Genomic DNA, 23,441 nt, shown 5'->3' on the forward strand with positions numbered 1-23,441 from the left:
AAACCACTGTTAGGGGGTCAGATCGGGAGAGCTTGGGGGCCATTCAACTGGCCCACGACGACCAATCCACTTTCCAGGAAACTGTTCATCTAGGAATGCTTGGACCTGACACCCATAATGTGGTGGTGCACCAATTTGCTGGAAACACTCAGGGAACGTGCCAGCTTCAGTACATAAAGAGGGAAACACATCATCATGTAGCAATTTCACATATCCAGTGGCCTTGAGGTTTCCATTGATGAAGAATGCCCCCACTATCTTTGTACCCCATATACCATACCATCAATAGTTTTGTTCTAACAGTCTTGGAAGGATCTATCCAATGTGGGTTAGTGTCAGACCAATAGCGGTGGTTTTGTTTGTTAAGTTATACACAATAAAATCTCCAAAAAACTGCGCTGATATCTATATGGGTGTGATTTCTTTCGGTGGTGCGCTGCTTTACACAATAGCAATCAATAAAGTCTCAAACAATGGCTGCGCACAAGAACATCAACAACTGTATTCCACACTCCAAGTGGTATCCGTCACTTCTTCCTATTCAGGGTCACGTCAGAATTCTCCACTTCAGTGAGACACCACCACACCCCAAGCAGTGGCCACTCACCGTTATAAGAGACCCTCGATTAGATGGGTCTACAGCGCTTATGGGGTCATCTGGCCGCCCCCTGCCGTTGAAATGGATGTCACCTCCTCTCCACTTTCTGTATCAATTGCTGGTTCTTTCACCTCAAAAGACATATACCAGAGCTCCCATAGCATAAAATTGCATAAAAATATTTATTAATAAAAAGATTGCACACTTACAAACACATCCAGGGTATGTTCGCATAGAGTTTTTATGGGCTCTACCCCAAACGTTGGCCACCGGGTTGGCTGTAGAGCGCTGTTTCTAACGCCTTCCCCTCTGCGTCCACGTTCTCCCCCTGGATGGTGATAAGGCCGCGTGTACTTGACCTAGAGCGACGAAACCGGTCAAGTACACGCGGCCTTATCACCATCCAGGGGGAGAACGTGGACGCAGAGGGGAAGGCGTTAGAAACAGCGCTCTACAGCCAACCCGGTGGCCAACGTTTGGGGTAGAGCCCATAAAAACTCTATGCGAACATACCCTGGATGTGTTTGTAAGTGTGCAATCTTTTTATTAATAAATATTTTTATGCAATTTTACGCTATGGGAGCTCTGGTATATGTCTTTTGAGGTGAAAGAACCAGCAATTGATACAGAAAGTGGAGAGGAGGTGACATCCATTTCAACGGCAGGGGGCGGCCAGATGACCCCATAAGCGCTGTAGACCCATCTAACCGAGGGTCTCTTATAACGGTGAGTGGCCACTGCTTGGGGTGTGGTGGTGTCTCACTGAAGTGGAGAATTCTGACGTGACCCTGAATAGGAAGAAGTGACGGATACCACTTGGAGTGTGGAATACAGTTGTTGATGTTCTTGTGCGCAGCCATTGTTTGAGACTTGTTTGTTAAGTTCACCATTCACATAAAAGTTTGCCTCATCACTGAACAAAATCTTCTGAACTGAGGGTCCTGTTACAATTTTTGTTTTGTCCATTCTGCAAATTCAGTGCGCCGATCTGAGTCATCCTTCGTTGAGATGCTGCAGTAGCTGGAGTTTGTAAGGGTGCCATTTGTAAGTAGCTAATATCCGCCGAAGGTATGTTCAGCTAATGCCACTCTCCAGTGACATGTGGCGAGTGCTACGCTGTGGGCTCTTGCTGAATGAAGCTAGGACAGCCACTGATGTTTCTTCATTAGTGACAGATTTCATGCGTCCACATTTTGGCAAATCCAACACTGAACCAGTTTTACGAAACTTGGCAAGCAGTTTGCTAACTGTAGCATGGGAGATGGGTGGTCTCGTAGGGTGTCTTGCATTGAAATCTGCTGCAATGACCCGGTTATTGAGTTCACCAGATATCAACACAATTTCTATCTGCTCCTCACGTGCTAACCTCGGCGACATGTCAATGGCTGTAAACAAAGAGAAACTTGTAAATAACTCATGAAATAATAAAGTTACGTTAAAACCAAGCACACCATTGTTTTTCTTGTGAAATTCCCAATAAGTTTGATGTGTCACATGACCCTCTTCATATTAAAAAAAACAAAAGTTGGATTCAAAATGGCTGCAATGGTCACCACCCATCTTGAAAAGTTTTCCCCCTCGCATATACTAATGTGCCACAAACAGGAAGTTAATATCACCAACCATTCCCATTTTATTAAGGTGTATCCATATAAATGGCCCACCCTGTACATTTGGAGGGGTGGAAGCCAGATGATTTTCAATAGATTTCATGCTGAAATCTATCTGCAGTGCGTGGGCAGGCAACAGATTCCGGTCTAATCATATTCGATCAGAGAGGGATCTATCTAATTGTTGATCTGGTCTGGTAGCAGATTGAGTAATATGTGGCAAACTTTATTGTTCTTTTATTGATAAAGCCCCTAGCATGTTGTATTATTAGTAGAGAGGAGGATAGAAGGGCAAGAAGCTTCCCACTGCAGGTACTATGAGAGAGATTAAAGCGAATGGGAATTGAAAAAAAAAAAATCAGATACTTACCTATAAGGAGAGGGAAGACTTTGGGTCCTATATAGCTTTCCCTCTGGTCCCCTCGTTCCAGCACTGTCACCACATTAGCAGTATTCGGACGATCAGAGGCTTCGAAAGTCTTTTGGAGCCCAACTGCTTCCAAAGACAGGCGGCTCCGTACTGTGCAGAGAGAGGGTGCTTGTTGGCTTCTCGCACAGTACAGAGCCACCCGTCTTCGGGGCTCCTGAAGACTTCCAAGGCGTCCCACGGTGGGGGATTTAAACGTGGTGACATCGCTTGAATGCGGAGACAGGGAGAGGAGCAGGAAGGCTCTATAGGACCCAGAGCCTTCCCTCTCCTTAGGAAAGTATCTGTTTTTTTTCTAAATTCCCATTAGCTTTAAGAGAGAGCGATGCAGTGAATCTGGAGTAATGTCACAAAACATCAAAGGACTTCTGTACTGAGGTCACATTCTCAGTTTGATTACCAATAATTGTCTCCTCCAATCACAATCTAGCAACTGTACATACTTTTAGGCTTTGAAACACATTTCTGATTTAGTGATTTTTTTTTTAGAGTATACTTGAGATGATTCAAACAAAAGGATTTGTATTTGCCTGTGGCTTCCTGCAGCCCCCTTTAGCCCACAGGCAAACTTGGTGTCCATCCAGTCCTGTCTGTTCCACTGCTGTCAGCCCCAGTTAAAGTGAACCTCCAAACTAAACATCTACTCAGCAGCACTGAAAAGGCTTGGTGTTTCTTTAACAGTTTCACAGCATCAGAACTTTGTTTTTCTTACCCAAGCCTCACTTTTAGCTGCACAGAAGAAAACTGCCCGGGCATTTTTCCCTTGATGCTGTGCAAAGCATGATGGGGTTTCTGATATTGTTGTTCTCGTTCTGCTGTTTTGGTGCAATTTTGTTTTCTTTTAATTTCGAATTTGAGATTTGAAGCCTAGCACCCGCAGCTGGGAGGGGTGATCAGGACACAGGACAGTTGGAACTGTGTCTCATGCTCCCTGTCACCTCCTTTCAACCAAAAAGATGGCTGCCGCCATGAAAAAGATGGCTGCACCCATTAAATAACAAACATGTGCCTGTTCTTTTAAAACAGGGTGGGTAAGAGATTATATTACCTATCTATTTTAATTAACATAACTAATGCAACTTAATGACAGTATGTTTGTTTAGGCTGAAGCTCCCCTTTAAGTCCCCTAATGAGCCAGTAGGGAACTACTGAACATGCCTGGCCCTGGGCCATATTGGTTGCGCTCCCGTGAGACAAGCTTTAACTAACTACACAAGTGCAGAACGCTCCTGGCCATGGGAGCGTGACCAAGGAGGAGTGCAGCCATGTGCAGTACAGCAGGGGAACAGAGCAGCATGGAAGAACACAGAGGGAGCCTACAGGGGGCTGGAGGAAGCCGCAGGTAAGTATAAAACCTTGCATTTGATTCATCTTTGGCTACCATTACAGGGACCCTGAGCACTCATTAAAAATGAAATAGTGACTTACCTGGGGCTTCCTCCAGCCCACCATAGGCCACAAGGTCCCCTGGCGTCATCCTGGCTCCTCTCCCGGTCCCGGCTCGGTCAGAAGTTGTCAGGCCTGCTTCCCGCTTTGCTGATATGAGTAATCACGCCGGCCGGCGTGAGAGTCCTGCGCATGTGCGGTTCAATATTAGAAAACCGTGCATGCGCAGGAGCCTAGACTGATCCTGACTGAGCCTATTACTGGGGCTGATCGCGGCTGAACGGCAGGCCGCGGGAGGACGGCGAGGGACTCACACGTGTTTATGGAGCTGGAGGAAGCTCTGGGTGAGTATAAAATCTTTAGGGTCCCTCAGCTATGGTACACTTTAAGCCACATGTGTCGAACTCCAGGCCTGGAGGGCCAGATCCATGCCGGTGTTTAGGATGGACTGAGAAAGAAAGGAATGTGTTCTACCTGATGGACCACACCTTTCCTGATTCAGATCCATCAATTCATTTGAGCTGTGTCAAAAATGTGTGAGGATCTCGGCCCTCGTAGGACCGGTTTGACATACCTGTTTTAAGCCATAGTCCCTGAACATGCATACAAATCAGTTGTCAATGGCAAATCTGACATGATTATCTGCATGCTTGTTACAGGTGTGTGATTTAGACCCTACTGACCAGAAAGATCAGCAGGACGGCCAGGCAACTGGTATTGTTTAATAGGAAATACATATGGTAGCTTCCATAGGCCTCACATCTTGGGTTCCTTTCAAAGAATGCCAGGATGTGTTAATTAAAATTATCCCCTTAATTAGATCCATGATTGTCATTCATCTCTGAATGCTGATTTTACACTGCATTGAAATTGCTCAAAATAACCCTTTTGCCATTGAAAACACTGCATGTCACCGAGGGAGATAAATGGAATTTTTTCATGTCTTTTGTTGGGTTACAAATGATAAGCTGTTTCTCTCAAGCACTTTTTGTGTTTAAAAAGAACTCTTCAGTGCTGGTGTTTAAAGGGAACCTAAAGCAAGAAGTATATGGAGACTGCCATATTAATTTCCTTTTAAACAATACCAGTTGCCTGACAGCCCTTCTGATCTATTTGACTGCAGTATTGTCTGAATCACACCAGAAACAAGCATGCAGGTAATCTTGTCATCTGACAATGTCAGAAACATCTGATCTGCTGTATGCTTGTTCAGGGTCTATTGCTAAAAGTATTAAAGGCAGAGGATCAGCAGAACAGCCAGGCAACTGGTATTGATTATCATTAACTATGGCAGCCTTCATATTCCTCTCACTTCAGGTTCCCTTTAAAGGACAACTGAAGCGAGAGGGATATGGAGCCCGACATATTAAATTATTTTAAACATTACCAGTTACCTGACTATCCTGCTGATCCTCTGCCTCTAATAATTTTAGCCATAGCCCCTGAACAAGCATGCAGCAGATCAGGAGTTTCTGAGACAAGATTAGCTGCAGGCTTGTTTCTGGTTTTATTCAGACACTACTGCAGCCAAATAGATCAGCAGGACTGCCAGGCAATGTGCATTCTTTAAAAGGAAATAAATATGGCAGCCTTCATATTCTTCTCACTTCAGTTGTCCTTTAAATGTAAAGCTCAGTTTCCTGTATAGATAGTCTGAACTGCTGAATCTTTTTTTTTCCTTCAATTTTGTGTCCTGCTAATTAACTATGTTCATACTAATTAGTGTACAACAATATTTGGATATTTAATTAATGTGCACACACTTGAACACCAACAACCTTACAACTGTAACACACGTAGCCTATTATCACTGAAAAAGTTGTGTCAACCAGCTAGTTTCAGAGAGAGATTTAAGTTCCATGCACACCTTAGATTTACCTAACCCCAAACTTTGTAATTATGTCAGGGGAAAATCTAGTGTGGGTACTGGAGACCTTGTTATTGTCATGGATCCCCAACAAACCACGTTTGTTTCTCTACCAGGAGCTTCTGCTGCAGGGGGGTCCCCGCTTGTCCTCCTCCAGTACAACTGAAAGGGCTGTTCAGCTCGCCCCCCGCCCTCCACAGAAGACAAGACAAATAACATTTATATTGAGCTTTTTTCCTCGGGCACTAAGCGCTTGAGCTGCAGCCTTTAGGGCGTTTACATTCAGGCTGTCACTCTCCACCCCTCCCCTGCCTCCTCTATAGCGCCGATCCCCACCTGCGTCCCTTCCCTCTCCGCCTCTGTAAGCTGATTGGAGGGAAGGGGCGCAGGCCGCAGTAAATGACAGCCCGGATGTAAACAGCCTGCTAGCGACACGCTTCATGTCGCTAGCACTGCGTTTTTTTGGGGGGGAGGGGTAAAGTATAGTAACAGAGGCTGGTGATCGTATGCACAACCAGCCTCTGTGTCCTAATAGCATTATTAAAACCAGTGGTCCTCAAACTAAGGCCCGCAGGCCAAATGTGGTCCCCTGAGGCTTTTTTTTTACCAGCCCCCCACACACAAAATGTATTACTTATAGATGCGGTCAGCTACATCTTTAAATATTTGTGGTCCGCATATAGAAATTCACATGGAAGCAAGAAAGCAGTCATTCGCTGGTTTACAATCAAATTCCACATCAGGTGACACTGCTGTCCAATTGGACTGCAGGTTGTCACCTGGGTATGCTTCACTGTCTGGCACGCAAAAACTTCTACATCATTTTATGTATACTCCGGCCCCCAGCAGTCTGAAGTATGTTGACCCGGCCCTCGACCCAAAACGTTTGGGGACCCCTGCTTAAAACCCACCTCAGGTTTTCTTTAACCAGTACACTATCCAAAACAGAAAGGTCTGCTCATTACAAATGACCTGGCAGAGTTCTTCTTTAATATAAGTAAATACAGCAGACATAGAAAAACATGTCCTGTGCAGCAAACGGTTGAATCTGAGAACTTCCTTCCTTCCTGAAGATGTGACACTGTGACTGTGCCGGGGTGTTTCATGTTGGGTGTGGGGGTGTACAGGGTCCATATAAGAAGATACAGATTAATCCTCCAGCAATAAGTCCAGTTCTTCCAGTGGAAGCCGAACTCTCAGCTCCTTCTCGGTCATCAAGTCCACAATCTCCTGCAGCTGATCCGGGAAATACTCTGCGGCATCCATATACAAAACCTGCGGGATGGAGAGAGAGCACGTCATACCGGATGTACAAGTCCAGGCAAGGAAGGGGTTAATGCTGATATGCGAGATGGGTAGGATTGTCAGCCACTCACCTTTGCCCATGGGCAGTTCTGTATCGCCTTGTAGAAGAGACCTCGGCTCCTGTCACCACGTCCCATCAACACCTGCAACACAGCGGAGAGTTTGTCACTCAGAGGACTTCACTTTATATCATACATGTCAATGTGCGGCCCGGGTGCCAAATCTGGCCCCCAGAGCCATCAAATTTGGCCCCAAAGGGGTTAGCCCACATTTCATTATGTTTCGCCTACTCTGAACCACCAGGGAAGCTATATTGGAGGTGAAGCCCTAGATCATCAGGAAAGCCATATAGGAGAGGAAGGGGAGAGCACTAGACACCAGGGAGTTGTATAGGGGAGGGAGGGAGGTGTCACTACACATGAGGGAACTGTATAGAGGAGGGAGGAGGCATTGGACTTCAGGAAACTGAGTAGGAAAGGGAGGAGGAGCACTAGACACCAGTGAACTGTATGGGGTAGAGAGGAGGTATTAAACATCAGGGACCTTTATAAGGAAGGGAGGAAGCCTCTAGACATTGAGGTTGGCCCATGACAATGATCCCAGTGTTCAATTTTGGCCCACTTTGTACTTAAGTTTGACACCCCTGCTTTATACGATAAATCTCACCATACTCCATTACTAAGAAACTGATTCTACGCATTACTTTATCACACTTTCATTCTGCTTACATTTTGCCTAGGCTGTAGGTCACAAGACAACCCATGATCCAATCATAGAGAAAACTGCACCTGTATGCTGACCTTTCAATCATTGTGGAAGGAGATCCAGTTGCAAATAACAGAGCGTCGGTTTACAAAAAAATAAATACATTTCATTTTAGGAGAAGGGTAGGAGGCGCCCGTGGACGTGTAGCTTTTTAACTCTTATATAAATTTAGATAAAGTACTTAGGTTCCTACCTTAAAGTAGTATAACTCACACATATAGTAATAGTTGAAGTTTCTGAAGCTTTATTGGGGCACAAATGACAACGCGTTTCGCGGCCGAGCCGCTTCCTCAGGTCTATACGTGTGCCTAGAGGAGTCACGTCTGGATCCTGAGCGCCATACAGCGCTGCACGTGGAGCGGTGCTGACTAAATAGCTATTTAGTCAGCACCGCTCCACGTGCAGCGCTGTATGGCGCTCAGGATCCAGACGTGACTCTAGGCACACCTATAGACCTGAGGAAGCGGCTCGGCCGCGAAACGCGTTGTCATTTGTGCCCCAATAAAGCTTCAGAAACTTCAACTATTACTATATGTGTGAGTTATACTACTTTAAGGTAGGAACCTAAGTACTTTATCTAAATTTATATAAGAGTTAAAAAGCTACACGTCCACGGGCGCCTCCTACCCTTCTCCTAATTCATCGTACCCCTGCATAGGGGAATAGCACACTTGGAAGGTTCTTCCAGTGGCATTTTTTCCTTTCGGAGCTGCGACCAACCCCACTGCTAGAAGCAAGGCCGAGTGAGGACGGTACTTCCTCATATGCGATCAAAAGTGGTTGCGTATATATAGCAACCCAATTTTGTGAGTATATTTCTTATTACTATACACATATTCTGGTGTCCCTGAGATAATATACCAGATCGGGCTCCCGGTCTCTCTGTGCCTTTTTTGTCTCCTACAAGAACCTACATTTCATTTTAACCATTGTTTTGCCAACTCTTCCTCCCCTTCATTTTCGCAACCACAGTTTTGTAGACAAATAAAAAAATCCATGTTCTAAAAAGCCATAGCTGTGTGATCAAAAAGTAGTTGTGGCCAATAGTAGGCGGAGCCACAATCCACCTATTTAAAGGGCCAAAGTTCTGAGGCCCCCATCTGTGTTGTGGGAATCTTCCTGTGGTCCCCATAAATTGCTACAGTTTTTTTTTACTACTATTCAAAGGATTTCCCCAACTCTCCAGGACCTCCAAATCTCTTCCATAAGTTACAGCTCTGTAGGGCCCCCTTTAGTGTGTCCTCAGCTTTGCACTGCTTAAAGAGACACTGAAGCAAAAAAAATGCTGATATAATCATTTGTATGTGTAGTACAGCTAAGAAATAAAACATTAGGAGCAGAGACATGAGTCTAATATTGTTTCCAGTATAGGAAGAGTTAACCTCCTGAGCGTTACGCCTCTCAGGAGGTGATGCAACTTTGTGCCTCCCTGCTGAATAAATGTGCTGTAATACCTGCAAAACCTTCTGCTAGCACTAGGCTAGCTAGTAAATGTGTCCCGCACCTTCCGATACCCGTGGCTCCCCCGTTTATACATTACCCCACCTGGATCCAGCGATCGCGCAGCCTCCCCGAACAGCTCCAGTCTTCATTATGGGGAGGATCGCACATGACGTCGCCGACGTCATGCGCAAACCCGATCCTCCCCATAGAGAGACCGGAGCTGTGCAGGGAGGCTGCGCGATCGCTGGATCCAGGCGGGGTAATGTATAAACGGGGGGATCGGAGGGTGCAGGATACATTTACTAGCTAGCCTAGTGCTAGCAGAAGGTTTTGCAGGTATTACAGCACATTTATTCAGCGGGGGGCACTCAGGACGACAGATAGCGGTATGCCCGACACAGTGTCGGGCATACCGCTAAGTGTGTCGGGCATACCGCTAAGGAGGTTAAAGGGACACTTAAATCAAACAAAAAAAATTAGTTTTACTCACCTGGGGCTTCCAATAGCCCCCTGCAGCTGTCCGGTGCCCTCGACGTCTCCCTCCAATCCTCCTGGCCCCGCCGGCAGCCACTTCCTGTTTCGGTGACAGGAGCTGACAGGCTGGGGATGCGAGTGATTCTTCGCGTTCCTGGCCACAATAGCGCCATCTATGCTACTATAGCATATATCATATACCATATAGCAGCATAGATGGCGCTATTGTGGCCTGGAACGTGAAGAATCACTCGCGTCCCCAGCCTGTCAGCTCCTGTCACCGAAACAGGAAGTGGCTGCCGGTGGTGCCAGGAGGATCGGAGGGAGACGGTGAGGGCACCGGACAGCTGCAGGGGGCTATTGGAAGCCCTAGGTGAGTAAAACTCATTTTTTTTGTTTGACTTAAGTGTCCCTTTAAGAAACTCAAGTTATCTATGCAAAAGAGCCATTGAGCCACCACTTTCAAAGTCGCAGAGAGCTCTGTCTTCTGAAGCTTGCTATATCAACTGTCAGTCACTGTATTTTCTTTTTCTCTCCAGAGGACAGTTCAAAAGTTCACTAGTCTGCCCTGTAAAAATCATTTAGAATGCCGAGTAGGGTACTTTCTTAGATAAAATGAAGCAGGCATCTCATTGATGCTGGTGTACATTGACACGGGGACTTAGATCAAGGAATAGGAACTGCGTTCCCATTCACTGATCTCCCTACTAACCGCCGGCGACGTGAACGTACAGCGGAGAGCATGCACAGTGGTGATGCGGTGGGAGGCGTATATCTACGCCCCCAGGAGCGGCAACAGTCCTCCTGCAGGGCGTAGATATACTGCCTCAGGAACAGCAAGTGGTTAATAACCACAGACAGAGTCTATGCTCACCTCTGTTATATGCAGTATATAATGGTAAACAGTTTAACCAGTCTCATTAAAATAATAAGAGTTTCTATAAAGGGATTCTACTGTAAGGGACCAGGAAAAGTAGTTACTATATCAGAATCGGTCATATATTGTATAGATAAAGAGGAACTGTCACGAAAATCTTAAAATTTAAAACACATACAAATAAGAAGTACATTTTTCCAGAGTAAAATGAGCCATAAATTACTTTATTCCTATGTTGCTGTCACTTACAGTAGGTAGTAGAAATCTGACATTACCGACAGGTTTGTGTTAGTCCATCTCTTCATGGGGGATTCTCAGAATGGCCTTTATTCTTTATAAAGACATTCCCTGAAAAAGATTTATACGATGCTGGCCAGCCCCCCTGCTACCCCATACACTTGTTTTGCCAGTTGGACAGAGCAACTGCCATTCACTAAGTCCTTTTAAAAATAAAGAAAACTCTAAGAACCCCCTATGAGAAGATGGGCTAGTCCAAAATCTGTCGGTAATGTCAGATTTCTACTACTTACTGTAAGTTACAGCAACATAGGAGAAAAATAATTTATGGCTCATTTAACTCCGGAAGAAAAGTACTTCTTACTTGTACTGTATATGTTAACATGCATTTTAAACAGATGCATTTGCAGGGACCCGAGGACTGAGTTTACCATATCCAGAGATTTACTATATCAGACTTTACTATAACGAGAGTCTACTGTATAATAATAATCATAACATTTGTATAGAGCTTTTCTCCTGTTGGACTAATGAGTATTCTACTGAATTCAATTCAAATGACACATTATTAAGATGTGACTATTTTAAATGGCTTGTGATTATGCAGTATTGCTGTGTGCAGCCAGAGGTACACAGAGAGGACACAATGTACAGTATCAGGTTAGGCCGTTGGCTAGACCTACAGGAGGTCTGTCTGTCTGCACACAACAACTCACCGTAAAGTGCAGGTACATCCTCCAGAGTAATGGACAGTGGGATCCCTCTGCAGTGCTGACACAGTGCTCAAACAAGGCCTTGATACGATTGGCCAGGCCAGTCTCCGGCATAACCGAGTGTATCTCTGCTGTGCCTGACCTGGAAAATATGCCACACAGTGCTGAGTCATACATGCCAGCATACTCCCAGAATGCACTCTGCCTACCCAGGCCAGGATTGCCAAACCTGATAATCATAGAAACATTCCTAAATATTACCGAAAACCTAACGTAAGATGGATATGAATATTAGCTTCATAGTCATATCACTAACTGTACTCAGAGGAGCTCACAAGCTAATCCTACCATTGTCTCGTCTGATGTCCTACCATATTATTATTATGTATTTATATTGCAGTAACATCTTCTGCAACACTTTACAGAGTACATAGTCATGTCACTAACTGTCCTCGATGCAGCTCACAATCTAATCCTACCATAGTCATAGTCTAAAGCCACTACCATATTATTATCATGTATTTATATTGCAGTAACATCTTCTGCAACACTTTACAGAGTACATAGTCATGTCACCGACTGTCCTCAGAGGAGCTCACAATCTAATCTAGTCATAGTATAATGTCCAACCATATTATGACTAGGGGTATGGAAGTTGCCATATTTATTTCCTTTTAAACAATACCAGTTGAGTGGCTGCCCTGCTGATCTTTGGCATCAGTAGTGTCTGAATCACACACCTGAAACAAGCATGCAGCTAATCCAGTCACACTTCAGTCAAACACCTGATCTGCATGCTTGTTCAGGGTCTATGGCGGAAACTATTAGACAAGACAAATAACATTTATGTTGCACTTTGCTCCTGGCGGATTAAGAGTGCTTGGGCTGCAGCCACTAGGGCGCACTCAGTAGGCAGTAGCAGTGTTCGGGAGTCAAGCTTAAAGAAGTGTGTTTAAAGAATGTTATCTGCCTACAGAGGCTGGATCTGCCTATACAGCCCAGCCTCTGTTGCTATCCCAAACCCCACTAAGGTCCCCCTGCACTCTGCAATCCCTCATAAATCACAGCCGTGCTGTGAGGCTGTGTTTACATCTGTAGTGTCAGTCTCAGCTGCTCCCCCCCCCCCCCCCCCCGTCTGCATAGCTCCAGTCCCTGCCCCCGTCCCTTCCCTCCAATCAGCAGGGAGGGAAGGGATGCAGGCGGGGACTGGAGTTCTGCAGGAGGCGAGGAGAGCAGCAGACTGACACTATAGAGATAAACACAGCCAGCTCTGACAAGCTGTTTGTCAGCAGCGTGGCTGTGATTTATGAGGGATTGCAGAGTGCAGGGGGACCTTAGTGGGGTTTGGGATAGCAACAAAGGCTGGGCTGTATAGGCAGATCCAGCCTCTGTATGCAGATAATATTCTTCAAACCCACCTCGGGTTCTCTTTAAGATCTCCTTACTGAATAGGTGCGGATTTACTGAACAGGAAGAGCAGAGATTTACCATCCAGTCACAGAGTCAAAAGATCAACAGGACAGCCAGGCAACTTCCATAACCCTCTCGCTTCAGGTTCCGTCTATCGGGCATTCGCAGTGATCTGCAAACTTGGCCCTCCAGCTGTTAAGGAACTACAAATCCCACAATGCATTTACCTTTATGAATCATGACTGTGGCTGTCAGACTCCTGCAATGCATTGAGGGACTTGTAGTTCCTTAACCGCTGGAAAGCCAAGTTTGCAGATCACTGTATTGGCAGCCATTTGGTAGCATTGAATAAAATTCATAAAAATTGAGAACGGCTTCAGGCACAAAATGTCTGCCATCTATGTGAGCAAGAAATCTAATTCACTACATCCTACAAGAATGACTGGAATAGTCTCCCTGTTGGGAGTATCAGCAGTATTATTACTTTAAACTGCAGTATAGTAAAACAACCACAAGATGTCACTGTGTGTAAAACATGATGGTAATCTTTATGGGATTGTCATTTTTCTGTATTCACTCTGTGTTCTCTCTGTTCTAAGTAAACTGCATTTCCTGATGGTTGTGTATGCTTTATCTCTGCATGTTTTTCTTCAGTAAAGAGTTCTAATTTGTTATACTGGGTGCCTATCTGCATGTACAGAACACTCTGCTCCATCACGTCCTACCTCTGCACAGAGTCCAGCAGCTTCTTCCTCTCTTGTTCGGCTTGGATGGCGAATAAATACGGCTCCAGGGCGCGGGAGGTCCTCCGGACGCCGTCGATGAACCTTCTGGCTTTGCTGATGTTGTGAGACCCGCTCTCAGCCTGAATGTAGGATTTCCAGAGGGCGACATTGCTGGGATACAGCCGCAGTGCATCCGTTATGGCATCCCTGAGCGGTGCCCGTGGGTACACACTAACCTTACCATGGTGCCTGAGCAAGTTTATATGCATCACAGTGACAGCCTTCCGTGGGCTGAATGACTCCTGTGACTCTCCACCTGTACCAGCAGGGGATGCTAGCGAGTCAGTAACCTGTCTGAACGCTGTGACAGAAGCGTCTATGCCCATGGTGAGATACTGGAAAAGGGCGTAACACCCGGTTATGTTCACCAGTGCCTCCGATGGCGGGAGGTTCAAGCTGTCCTGTACAGCCCGCTCATAAGCTTTCCGTGCTTTCAAGATGCTAATAGCCTGAGTCGGCCCACTGTAGGGCACATAGGGAGAGTTTTCGGCCAGGCTGGTCAGGATATGAACCGCTCGAGACCCGCCTCTCCCTTGCAAACATTCTACTGTTCCCGCCTCCAGTTCTGCATACAGTAAACAGAGGCTGCACAGATCCTGGTCCTTCAGTCCTCTACCTCCTGCCAGGGCGATGGCGGCATCAAACACCTTCCTGGCCTCCTCTGTATTTCCCAGAAGCCACTCCAGCAGGGCGTATTCCTTCCACAGCGGCAGGCAATTCCGGTTCGCAGGGTCCTTTAAGAGACTTTTTGCAAGTCGCTTGCTTCTCTTCCCCTGAGACTTCAGCTGCTTCTTCCTCTGTGCCTGAATGCTCTGGACAAACTGAGACAAGACAGAGAGTCAATGTGGTGCACCTGCTGATAGGACAAGTCACCCAGATTGCTCCCAAAACAGGTGAAGGCAGTGGAAACGCAAGTCCTGAAATTAGATGAAAGATCAGCCAAGCAGGATACAATTCCAGCATGTTCTGATGTGCTCTCTGGATACAACTAAAGACATTCTATCTGAGTACATGGCGGGATATGACAAATTGCCGCACGGACCCACCGTTCACCCATCGCCGCAGGCCCCTCACCCTGCCTTGTCGTATCCCGCCATGTACTCAGGTGGCTGATCTTTCAGGACTTGCGTTTCCACCTGCTGATAGGACAGTCTACAAACACCAATGAAGTGGTGTATAATAAGACATCACAAAAAGTCTCTTAAGACTGTTAATATTTATTTCCTTTTTCTTTTCTTTTTTTATTTCCTTTTCTTTTTAAACCATAAATTGAACCAAAAAGAAAACTTACATCCGGGCCCGTATCACAGGGAACCGACAAGTTGATATAGCATGCAATGTATACAAGTAACAGTGACGGTGCCCTGCATACATTACTGTATCAACTTGTCAGCTCCCTGTGATATGGGCCCAGATGTAAGTTTTCTTTTTGGTTCAATTTATGCTTTTAAATAAAAACATGAAATGGATCCGCCAGAAAGATACGTAAAGAGCGCACTTCTCTTGCGCAGACTGGCCGAAGTTATGGGACCCGGTACTGGTGCAGGAGAAGGCTGAGGATGGGGGCGTGGGAGCGCTCCGTGCGCATGGGGCTGGAGGAAGCCCCAGGTATGTATAGAACTTTTATTTTTAATTGTCTCTAATTTCCTTTAATCCCCCTGGCGGTATGACGCCTTCTGATTTTAGGGTCTATAAGCGGTACAATTTTTTCATGTGCTTTTAGACCCTAAAATCATGAAAAAAATCATACCAGCAGAGTCTGCAGCAGCCCCAGCAATCACTCACCTCCCTGGGCTCCAGCACTACAGTTTGCCCTCCGTCCTCCAGGTGGCGCTGCAATCCTAAAGTGAGATGGCGATCTGACCAGGGGGAAGCATAGCCTTGGAGGAGCGGAAGAAGAATGGCAGCCGACATCAGGATCCCCTGGGAGGTGAGTTGAAACGCTGCCGCATGCATTTCTCTGCACAGAGCCTCCGGCGGGCTACCCCGAGTACAGGTCAGGGTTGCCGCTCTGAGTTTCAGTTTTCTGCCCCGACTGCAGCTCGGGGTTACCACCAAGGAGGCTAATATGGTGGTGAAAGTTTTACCTGCACTGGAGTATTAGATAAACATTTATACAAATCTGGGTCTTCCTCCAGCCCCTCTAGGCTGTGGGCTCCCTTTGCCATCCTCCCGGGTTGCTCTGTTCTCCGACAGTAAGGCACATGTCACTTCCCCGACTGACCCAGTCATGCTTCACTGCACATGTGCGGCTCTGCAGTTCGCCAAGACTGTAACTGCGCAGGTGCAGAAAGATTCCTGCCACGGACCAAGGATGTGTGTGGCCAGTGCTGTGAGAGAATGAAGTGGCCTGGGAGGACAGCAAGGGAGGCCATAACCTGCTGGAGGAAGCCCCAGGTAAGTATAAATGCTGGTAGTTGTTTCATTTCAGGGTATCTTTAATTACTGAGTTAAAGAAGCAGCATCTGTGTTATTACAAAACAAACCAGGATTTAAAAATTGAAATTAAGGAACAGTTAAGGGCCACATACTGTTTTACAACCGGGCCCGTTTCCATTTCACGAGGTGCAATGCGGCTACATAGACTCATCGCACCGCGGCTGTACTGTAACCAATGCACCGCAATGGAACAGTTTCCTTTGTGTGCTGGTTATGCGGAGCGGAGCAATCCGAGAATCTGCAGCATGCTGCACGGCCGCATCCGCCCGCCATCTCCTCCAATACAATTCCGCATCGGGAGATACAGAAGTTATGCGAACAGGAGCGGAAGTGATGCGACGTGTTAGTCGCATCACTTCTGCAAGTGGAAAAGGGCCCTAAACGACACATACGTCAGACTGAAAAATAACAGACAATACCCAGCCACCATCAGAACTGCCATTACCTTGTATATCGCATACTGCAGCCAATAGACAGAGAGCTGGGTTTTCTGCTCTCCATGGAAGAGAGACAATGCGGACAGGAAGACGTTCTGTATGAAGCTCTCGCCCTCCTTGCACTGGCCTATCTGCTGCCTCCATCTGCTCATGGTAGCGACATGGCCGACCACTCCGACTCCAGCCAGAGGCGGCTCGAACGCTGATAGTAGCCTCTCATAGGCTGATATATGCTGAAAGATGGAGGTCTCACACAGGGAGAGGTATAGACACGCTGGAGGGAGCCGAGGACCGCAGGGGACGCCCAGGAACTGCAGGAAGGACAGCATTAGCTGGAACCTCAGCGCTGGACTGGAGATCTTGAACATGGAAGGCCCAAGGTCGTCAAAGAGGACCTGTAATGCAAAGGGGTTGTGACTGCTGAACCTCACATCTAGGAAGTCAAAAATTCTGTATTACTGTACTGATATGGCATAAATCCAGGTGTAAGACAGCTGTCATATATTAGATGGAAGAAACAGGGTTCCAATGTGGAGCACATTGAGTAGGAAGAGCAATTAGTATCTGAGAAGTTATGGACTCACCTCAGGGTCAGGTATGCCTTATGCAGAGTGAGGATGTCTCCCTAACACATGGGGAGGCCAGTATGGGGGCCACAGGGGTGTCTACTCCTGACCCAGGGCGAGATCATCAGGAAGCCCCTTTAGATGTAGTCTCTCTCTTTGCTGGGTATTCTGAGTTTTGTAGGAGGGCTGCATACAAACTGCATACCCTGCCTTTCCCTTTTATAGGTTTTCAGAAGGGAAATTACTATTGTAACCGGAAGTACCGTATTTTCCGGCATATAAGACGTACTTTTTCTCCCCCCCAAAAATGGGTAGGATAAAGTCTCTGTGTCTTATACGGCAAAGGCAGGAAATCTCCGACTTCCGTATGTCCACCGATGCGAATCGCAGACACATCGGGGATTTCCTGCCTGTGCATGCCTGCTCCCCTACGTGCTTCCGCTGTCCCCTCGTGTCTCTGCCACCCCCCTTGCGTCTCCACTCCCCCCATAAGTGTAGAAGTGTATCCTTTGCGCAGCTAGGTTTAGTGAAGGGGCTTGTATTGATGACACGATCAGTACTGGCCTTACACTAGATCCAGCTGAGAGGAGGAGACAGATGTCTGCAATCCCCGCGGGCATGGAGTATGTAAGCCAGCTGCCCGATACACTTCTACACTACACGGGGGAGTGGAGACACAAGGGGAGGGGTCGCAGAGACACGGGGGAGGGAGCGGGCACACCCGGCACTACAGGGGACACATGAGGGACCGAAGGGGACACGAGAGGACACATAAGGGACACAGGAGGACACCATTTGGGGGAGAACATGTACAAGACGCTCCTGGAATATTGATGCACCAGGTTTAATATATATACTTTTTTAACTGGTTTTTGCCCTCTAAACCTAGATGCGTCTTATAGTCCAAAGCATCTTATATGGCAGTAAATATGGTATCTATCTATCTATCTATCTATCTATCTATCTATCTATCTATCTATCTATATATATATATATATATATATATATGGTTTGCAGATCAGTAAGGAGTAATTTATTCTTTAACCAGGCAAACGTTTTCTATTGGAAATCATCCGACTGGGCACACTCTTTGACTCGTGGGCCACAATGCGATCTTAAATTTGACGGAGGGGCCGGACAAGTATGACAATTTTCCATACTAAGGCCCATATTAGCTTGTCTTAGTAGAGCTTTATGACTGAAGCCCTCTCTGAGGGTCCTTCCCATCAGGCCCAGAAACAGCTGTCATTGAAGATTACAGTAAAACCCAATAACTCTAGCCATGAGCCCCTTCTGTAAACCGGGACGCCAGGTAGGCTGAAATTATAAGCATCTTATTGAATATCACTACTTAAAATGTCAGGAAAGAGCTTGTCTTCTCACCTGTCTCTCGGGGTCATCGCACTCTTCTTCCGTTTGCTTTTTATCCGGGTCTGGTCTCCATGGTAGCCACTGTCTGGCCTCCCGGCCGCACTCCATGTCCAGCCAAATCTCTTGCCGGGGGCGGCTTTTATCCTTTATATCGAGGTCCTCCTCCGCTTCCTCGTCTTCCTCCTCCCCTGTAAACAAACCACCAATCACTGAGCGGATGATGCCTATAAATACACATCCATACACCACATGATGTACTGTATGCCTCTCGCTGGGTATGATCGATATCCCTGATGAAAACTCTATTAGGCTATCAGAGGCTCCCTAAGCTGAATGTATAATTTAGTTTGGCACTGCTATTGGCCTGAGGAAGCGGGTTTGGACCCGCGAAACGCGTTGCCTGTGCTTTCACTAATAAAATCTTTTGTTGTTATGAAGATTTTGTCATCATTGAGGTAAGCTACCTCATTACCCTTTCACTTTTAAACAGTTTTTAAACGCTTTTATTATATACCAGGGCGCCTCTTTTACCTAAATAGTGACTCTATTAGGAAAATATTGATAATTTTTCCACCTTGCATCACTTAACATCAATCCGTTTGAATCAGAAATTTTAGACTAGTGATCACACTGCGCTTACTGTGTTCCAGAGGTTTTCCAGGTAATACTTGAGACTGCTTGGGACCCTCTTCTAGTCCACAACCTCAATTCCCTCCATGCACACTAGCATAAAGTGCTGATACAAGTGCAGACATGCGCAGTTTGCTCGTACACAACGGAAGGGAGCTCGGCCATGAGAGTTCTTATCGGATATGTTGAGAGGGATGGTGCAAGGGAATGGTGCTGGCACCAGAGGTTCTGGGAAGCCTCTTTACTATCCAGGGGCTTATGTCTACTAAGGTATCTATTTTTTCATAACAGGTTCACTTTAAGCCTGTATGCAGTGTTCTCCCCAGGCTCTTTTAGCTGGGTGCTCCACCGGGCTAGTTTTGGTGAGCACCCGGCTGTCATCGGCTCACTTCCTCCTCTGCTGTAAGCAGAATTGTGCAAAGCACCTGCCCTGCATTCTCTCATCTCGCCCCACCCGGCTACTTTTTCATATCACCTGGCTGAAAAAAATTTCCGGGGAGAACACCGTGTATGGAGAAGTGCACAGCTTCACAGTCGATTTCTGAACTAAAATTAGAGTTTATGAGGAAACACATATTTACACGAGTTGACATGACTGCTTTGAGAATTTGCAGCAGAGTTTTGTACTTAGTTCTAAATCGCTGGTATTGGGGATGTTCAGTTCTATAAACAGGAGCAAAACAATTGCCCACACGACCCCTGCCATTGTGGGGGGGGGGGGGGGAAGGGACAAGGGGGGCCCGCTACTGTACTGAGGAGGTAATGCAGCAGCTGGGTGTTATAAATTACCTGCAGCTTGCGGCGGGATAGATCCTCCTCTTCAGTGTGCAAGCGCTGTACAGCCACCAATCACCATGCGACTCCCAATGTCACATGACAAGCAGGGACAGGAGTCACGTGGGAATAGGCTGTACAGCACTAATACACTAAAGAGGAGCACAGAGGATCGATCCTGCGGCTAGGTGCAAGTAATGTGTAACGTTTCACTGCCTAAGCCGGAGGTTCAGTACAGTGCATAGGGCGTGTATCGCCTGAGTAAGACGTCACTATAGCACTAGTGCTAAAGTCTGCGGCCACCGCGCGGGTAAATCCGGGTTCCGATGATAGCCAGACCCCAAATTACTTCTCCCTCCGAGATGCTATGACTCGGAGGGTGACTAGTGTTTTCCGCCAGACCATTAACCAGACCATCAGGACATATTACGTGTAAGGGGTCTGCAGACTGCCCTGGTACTATGTATAGATTTGTACACTGAAGTGTGAAATGATCAGCCTACCGTACCCATACCTAGGTCATTGACAGCCACCCAGCCACCTCTCTCCTGCTGGCGCATCCATGAGCTCCACCCCTTGGCGCCTTTTTCTCCAAATCGAGGTTCTTCGCTGTCCCAAAAAGGCTCGAAAAATTCCACCTAGACAACAGGGAAAAAAATGATTAAAACTTTCTAACGTCTGAAAAAAATCAGAAATTACAGCAGAAACGTTTGAACCATCTAGACTCAGATTACCCAGAAGGCTGCTTCATTATTAATATTATAGGATTAATAAAGGCCATACTAGGGCCCGGTAGACTCCTGCTGGCGCTGCCACTCCTCCAACTGCAACATCTCTAATTAAATGGCCTCCGCGATCTGCTCATCGCTGGGCCCTGGCACGCGATCACCTCATCTCAAGCTGTCGCCAGACTCGGCCTGCTCTGTCATTTGAATATCAGCCATGTTTATAATTAAACGGAAAGCGGGCCAGTCTTTGCAATTATTTCTGGGCTGTCCTGCGAGCTCCAGATCAGCATTCTGTCACATCCCTGCTGACATCTGATGTAATATCCAGTGCTGCACAGCAGAACCCATCTACTTCCACAGCTTTGTGCATTGCACATAAATTATTTTTCATTTTTTATTTTCTGGCTGGATGTGGAACGCTGACTTCCTGTGCTAATGTCAGGTGCAGCTGGGTTAGCCTGGCTGTGAGCCATTGTCATTTATCTGATGGTATACTTCTGCTTCCCATAGGCAGTGGACATTGGAACGCTACCCATAGTGGTGTGACATATGCGTGGACTACAAACAGAGTGTCCCTCCGACAAGTGTGAACTCTTCCTAATCATAAGATATCCATTATAAAAGACAGCAGGACTCAAACTGGATGCTGCACATGCCTAGAGGGCTACGCCTTCCTTCCATAACCTCTGCATCAAGTAGTGCAGCCGAATTACCGGACAGTAGGTGTGTCACTTGCAGTGATAGGTAACCTTGGCACTCCAGCTGTGCTGGAACTACAAGTCCCATGAAGCATTGCAATACTCTGACAGCTCTAAGCATAACTTGGGGAGGCAGAGGCATGATGGGATTTGTAGTTTTGTCACAGCTGGAGTGCCAAGGTTAGCCATCACTGCACTAGAGCATAATGCATGTAGCACAGTGAGGGTGTCTATGACAATTGTGAGTGATGCACAAGGATACTGGGGATTTCATTATTATTCATTATAGTATTGCCCAATGGCTGGTGCAGGAGTCTCGCTGCACTGGTGGTGGGGGGGGGGCATCACTCAAGACCAGTCTTATCAGCCGAACGACGGACTGTACACACGCCTGATTTGACGCCAGGACGACTGAACGACGGGATGTCCAAACGACCCGTCGTTTAAAAAAATCAGACGTGTGTATGGGCCTTTAAGCATCCGTCACTGATAACAAATTACAGCTATAAAACGCTTTCTTAAGCAGATAACTAAGCCTTTGACTGCAAGGGAAAGATAAAAAGGTCAATAGTTCATGATATTTCACTCTGAGATGCTTGAGACACTGCAATTGAGCAGAGACAATAAAACAGATTTACTACTTTGTAAATGTTTATACATAAAAATAAAACCATGAGATGCCTAAAATAGTCATTTCTAGGAGAAGGGGTACAGATCCAGTTGTATAACTCATCAGTTGATTTTCATCTCGAGTTCTCTTTAAAAGGGGGTCACTGCATGCCTAAAACGGATATTGCCTAAAGAGGGACACTATCTATCTAGCAGAGACGCTGCGCATAACTAAAGGGGGCACTAAAGGCCTAACAGAAACAATGCACATCTCAAGGGGGACATTTCCTAAAATAGTACACTGCCTGCCTTAGGGGGGCACTGCCTGAACATATTATTGGCACTGCAGGTGACATTCAGTATGATGTATACAATGCATGTTACTGGACCACATTTGATGCGTAATATGGAGACTGTGCTTGTCAAATTTGCATCAACTCGGAATGACTAGCACCTCATTACCCATCCCTAGTAGTGTGGGAGAAATCTCGGTAGGCCGTGGTGGGTCTTTGCCTATGCACACTTACCTGCTCCTTGGTGGGCATGGCTCTCACACTGTCTGGCTGATAGAAGGTGAAGTCGATGAGGGCCTGGAACAAGGACACGGATTTCTCGCAGTGGCCGGCCTGTCGCAGGAAGTGACACTGCTGCAGGAAAATCTCTGTCGCACAAACACATGGAGTTACATTCGCTTTGTAAAGGGAAGCAGGCCTACTGCATAAGTCATTACTACGTCCCAAATAAGTGGTAACCTGCTTTTACTAACACGATCTGTATTGCAATATACTTTACACCAAATGTGCAGAGAAACTCTACCTTTGTTAATAAAGTGATCCTGAACCGAAGCTCGGGTTCAAAAGCAGATACTTACCTTAACTACCTAAAGACCGCATCACGCCAATGGGAGTGACTGCGGCGGCAGCCCCAGGACTGCCTAACGCCAATTGGCGTCAAGTCCTGGGGCCGGCTGCAGGAGATTGTTTCGCCGTCTTTTTACTGAGTACAGCACTGCAATCTGAGGCAGTGCTGTACTGGGGACAACTGTGTGAAACGGCTGTCCCCCTGGGGCATAAGAGAGCGATCGGCAGTGATAGGCTGGTCGGGGGAGGGAGCCTGGGAAAAAAAAACACATTTATTTATTTTAAAAACATGACAATAAATATTTGTAAAAAAAAAATTAAACAACTGGGGGGACGATCAGACCACACCAACAGAAAACTCTGTTGGTGGGGAGAAAAGGGGGGGGGGGGGGGGGGAATCACTTGTGCGGTGAGTTGGGCGGCCCTGCAGCT

At 46.6% G+C, this 23,441-nt stretch overlaps 1 protein-coding gene across 1 annotated transcript in view; it reads right to left on the reverse strand.

The window, feature by feature from the left end:
• Window positions 1-6,856: 6,856 nt before the first annotated feature.
• The window catches only part of NRDE2 (NRDE-2, necessary for RNA interference, domain containing), a 38,443-nt gene continuing 21,858 nt past the window's right edge, over window positions 6,857-23,441 (reverse strand). The window contains exons 7-14 of the mRNA XM_068254572.1: window positions 22,677-22,810; window positions 20,629-20,752; window positions 18,723-18,898; window positions 16,782-17,168; window positions 13,838-14,718; window positions 11,706-11,844; window positions 7,265-7,336; window positions 6,857-7,163 (exon numbers count right to left, since the gene is read on the reverse strand). Of these exons, the coding sequence (XP_068110673.1) occupies window positions 7,038-7,163; window positions 7,265-7,336; window positions 11,706-11,844; window positions 13,838-14,718; window positions 16,782-17,168; window positions 18,723-18,898; window positions 20,629-20,752; window positions 22,677-22,810 (2,039 nt within the window). The 3' untranslated portion in view covers window positions 6,857-7,037. The remainder of the gene's footprint in view (window positions 7,164-7,264; window positions 7,337-11,705; window positions 11,845-13,837; window positions 14,719-16,781; window positions 17,169-18,722; window positions 18,899-20,628; window positions 20,753-22,676; window positions 22,811-23,441) is intronic.

Source organism: Hyperolius riggenbachi, chromosome 9 (assembly GCF_040937935.1).
Source record: "Hyperolius riggenbachi isolate aHypRig1 chromosome 9, aHypRig1.pri, whole genome shotgun sequence".
NCBI lineage: Eukaryota > Metazoa > Chordata > Amphibia > Anura > Hyperoliidae > Hyperolius > Hyperolius riggenbachi.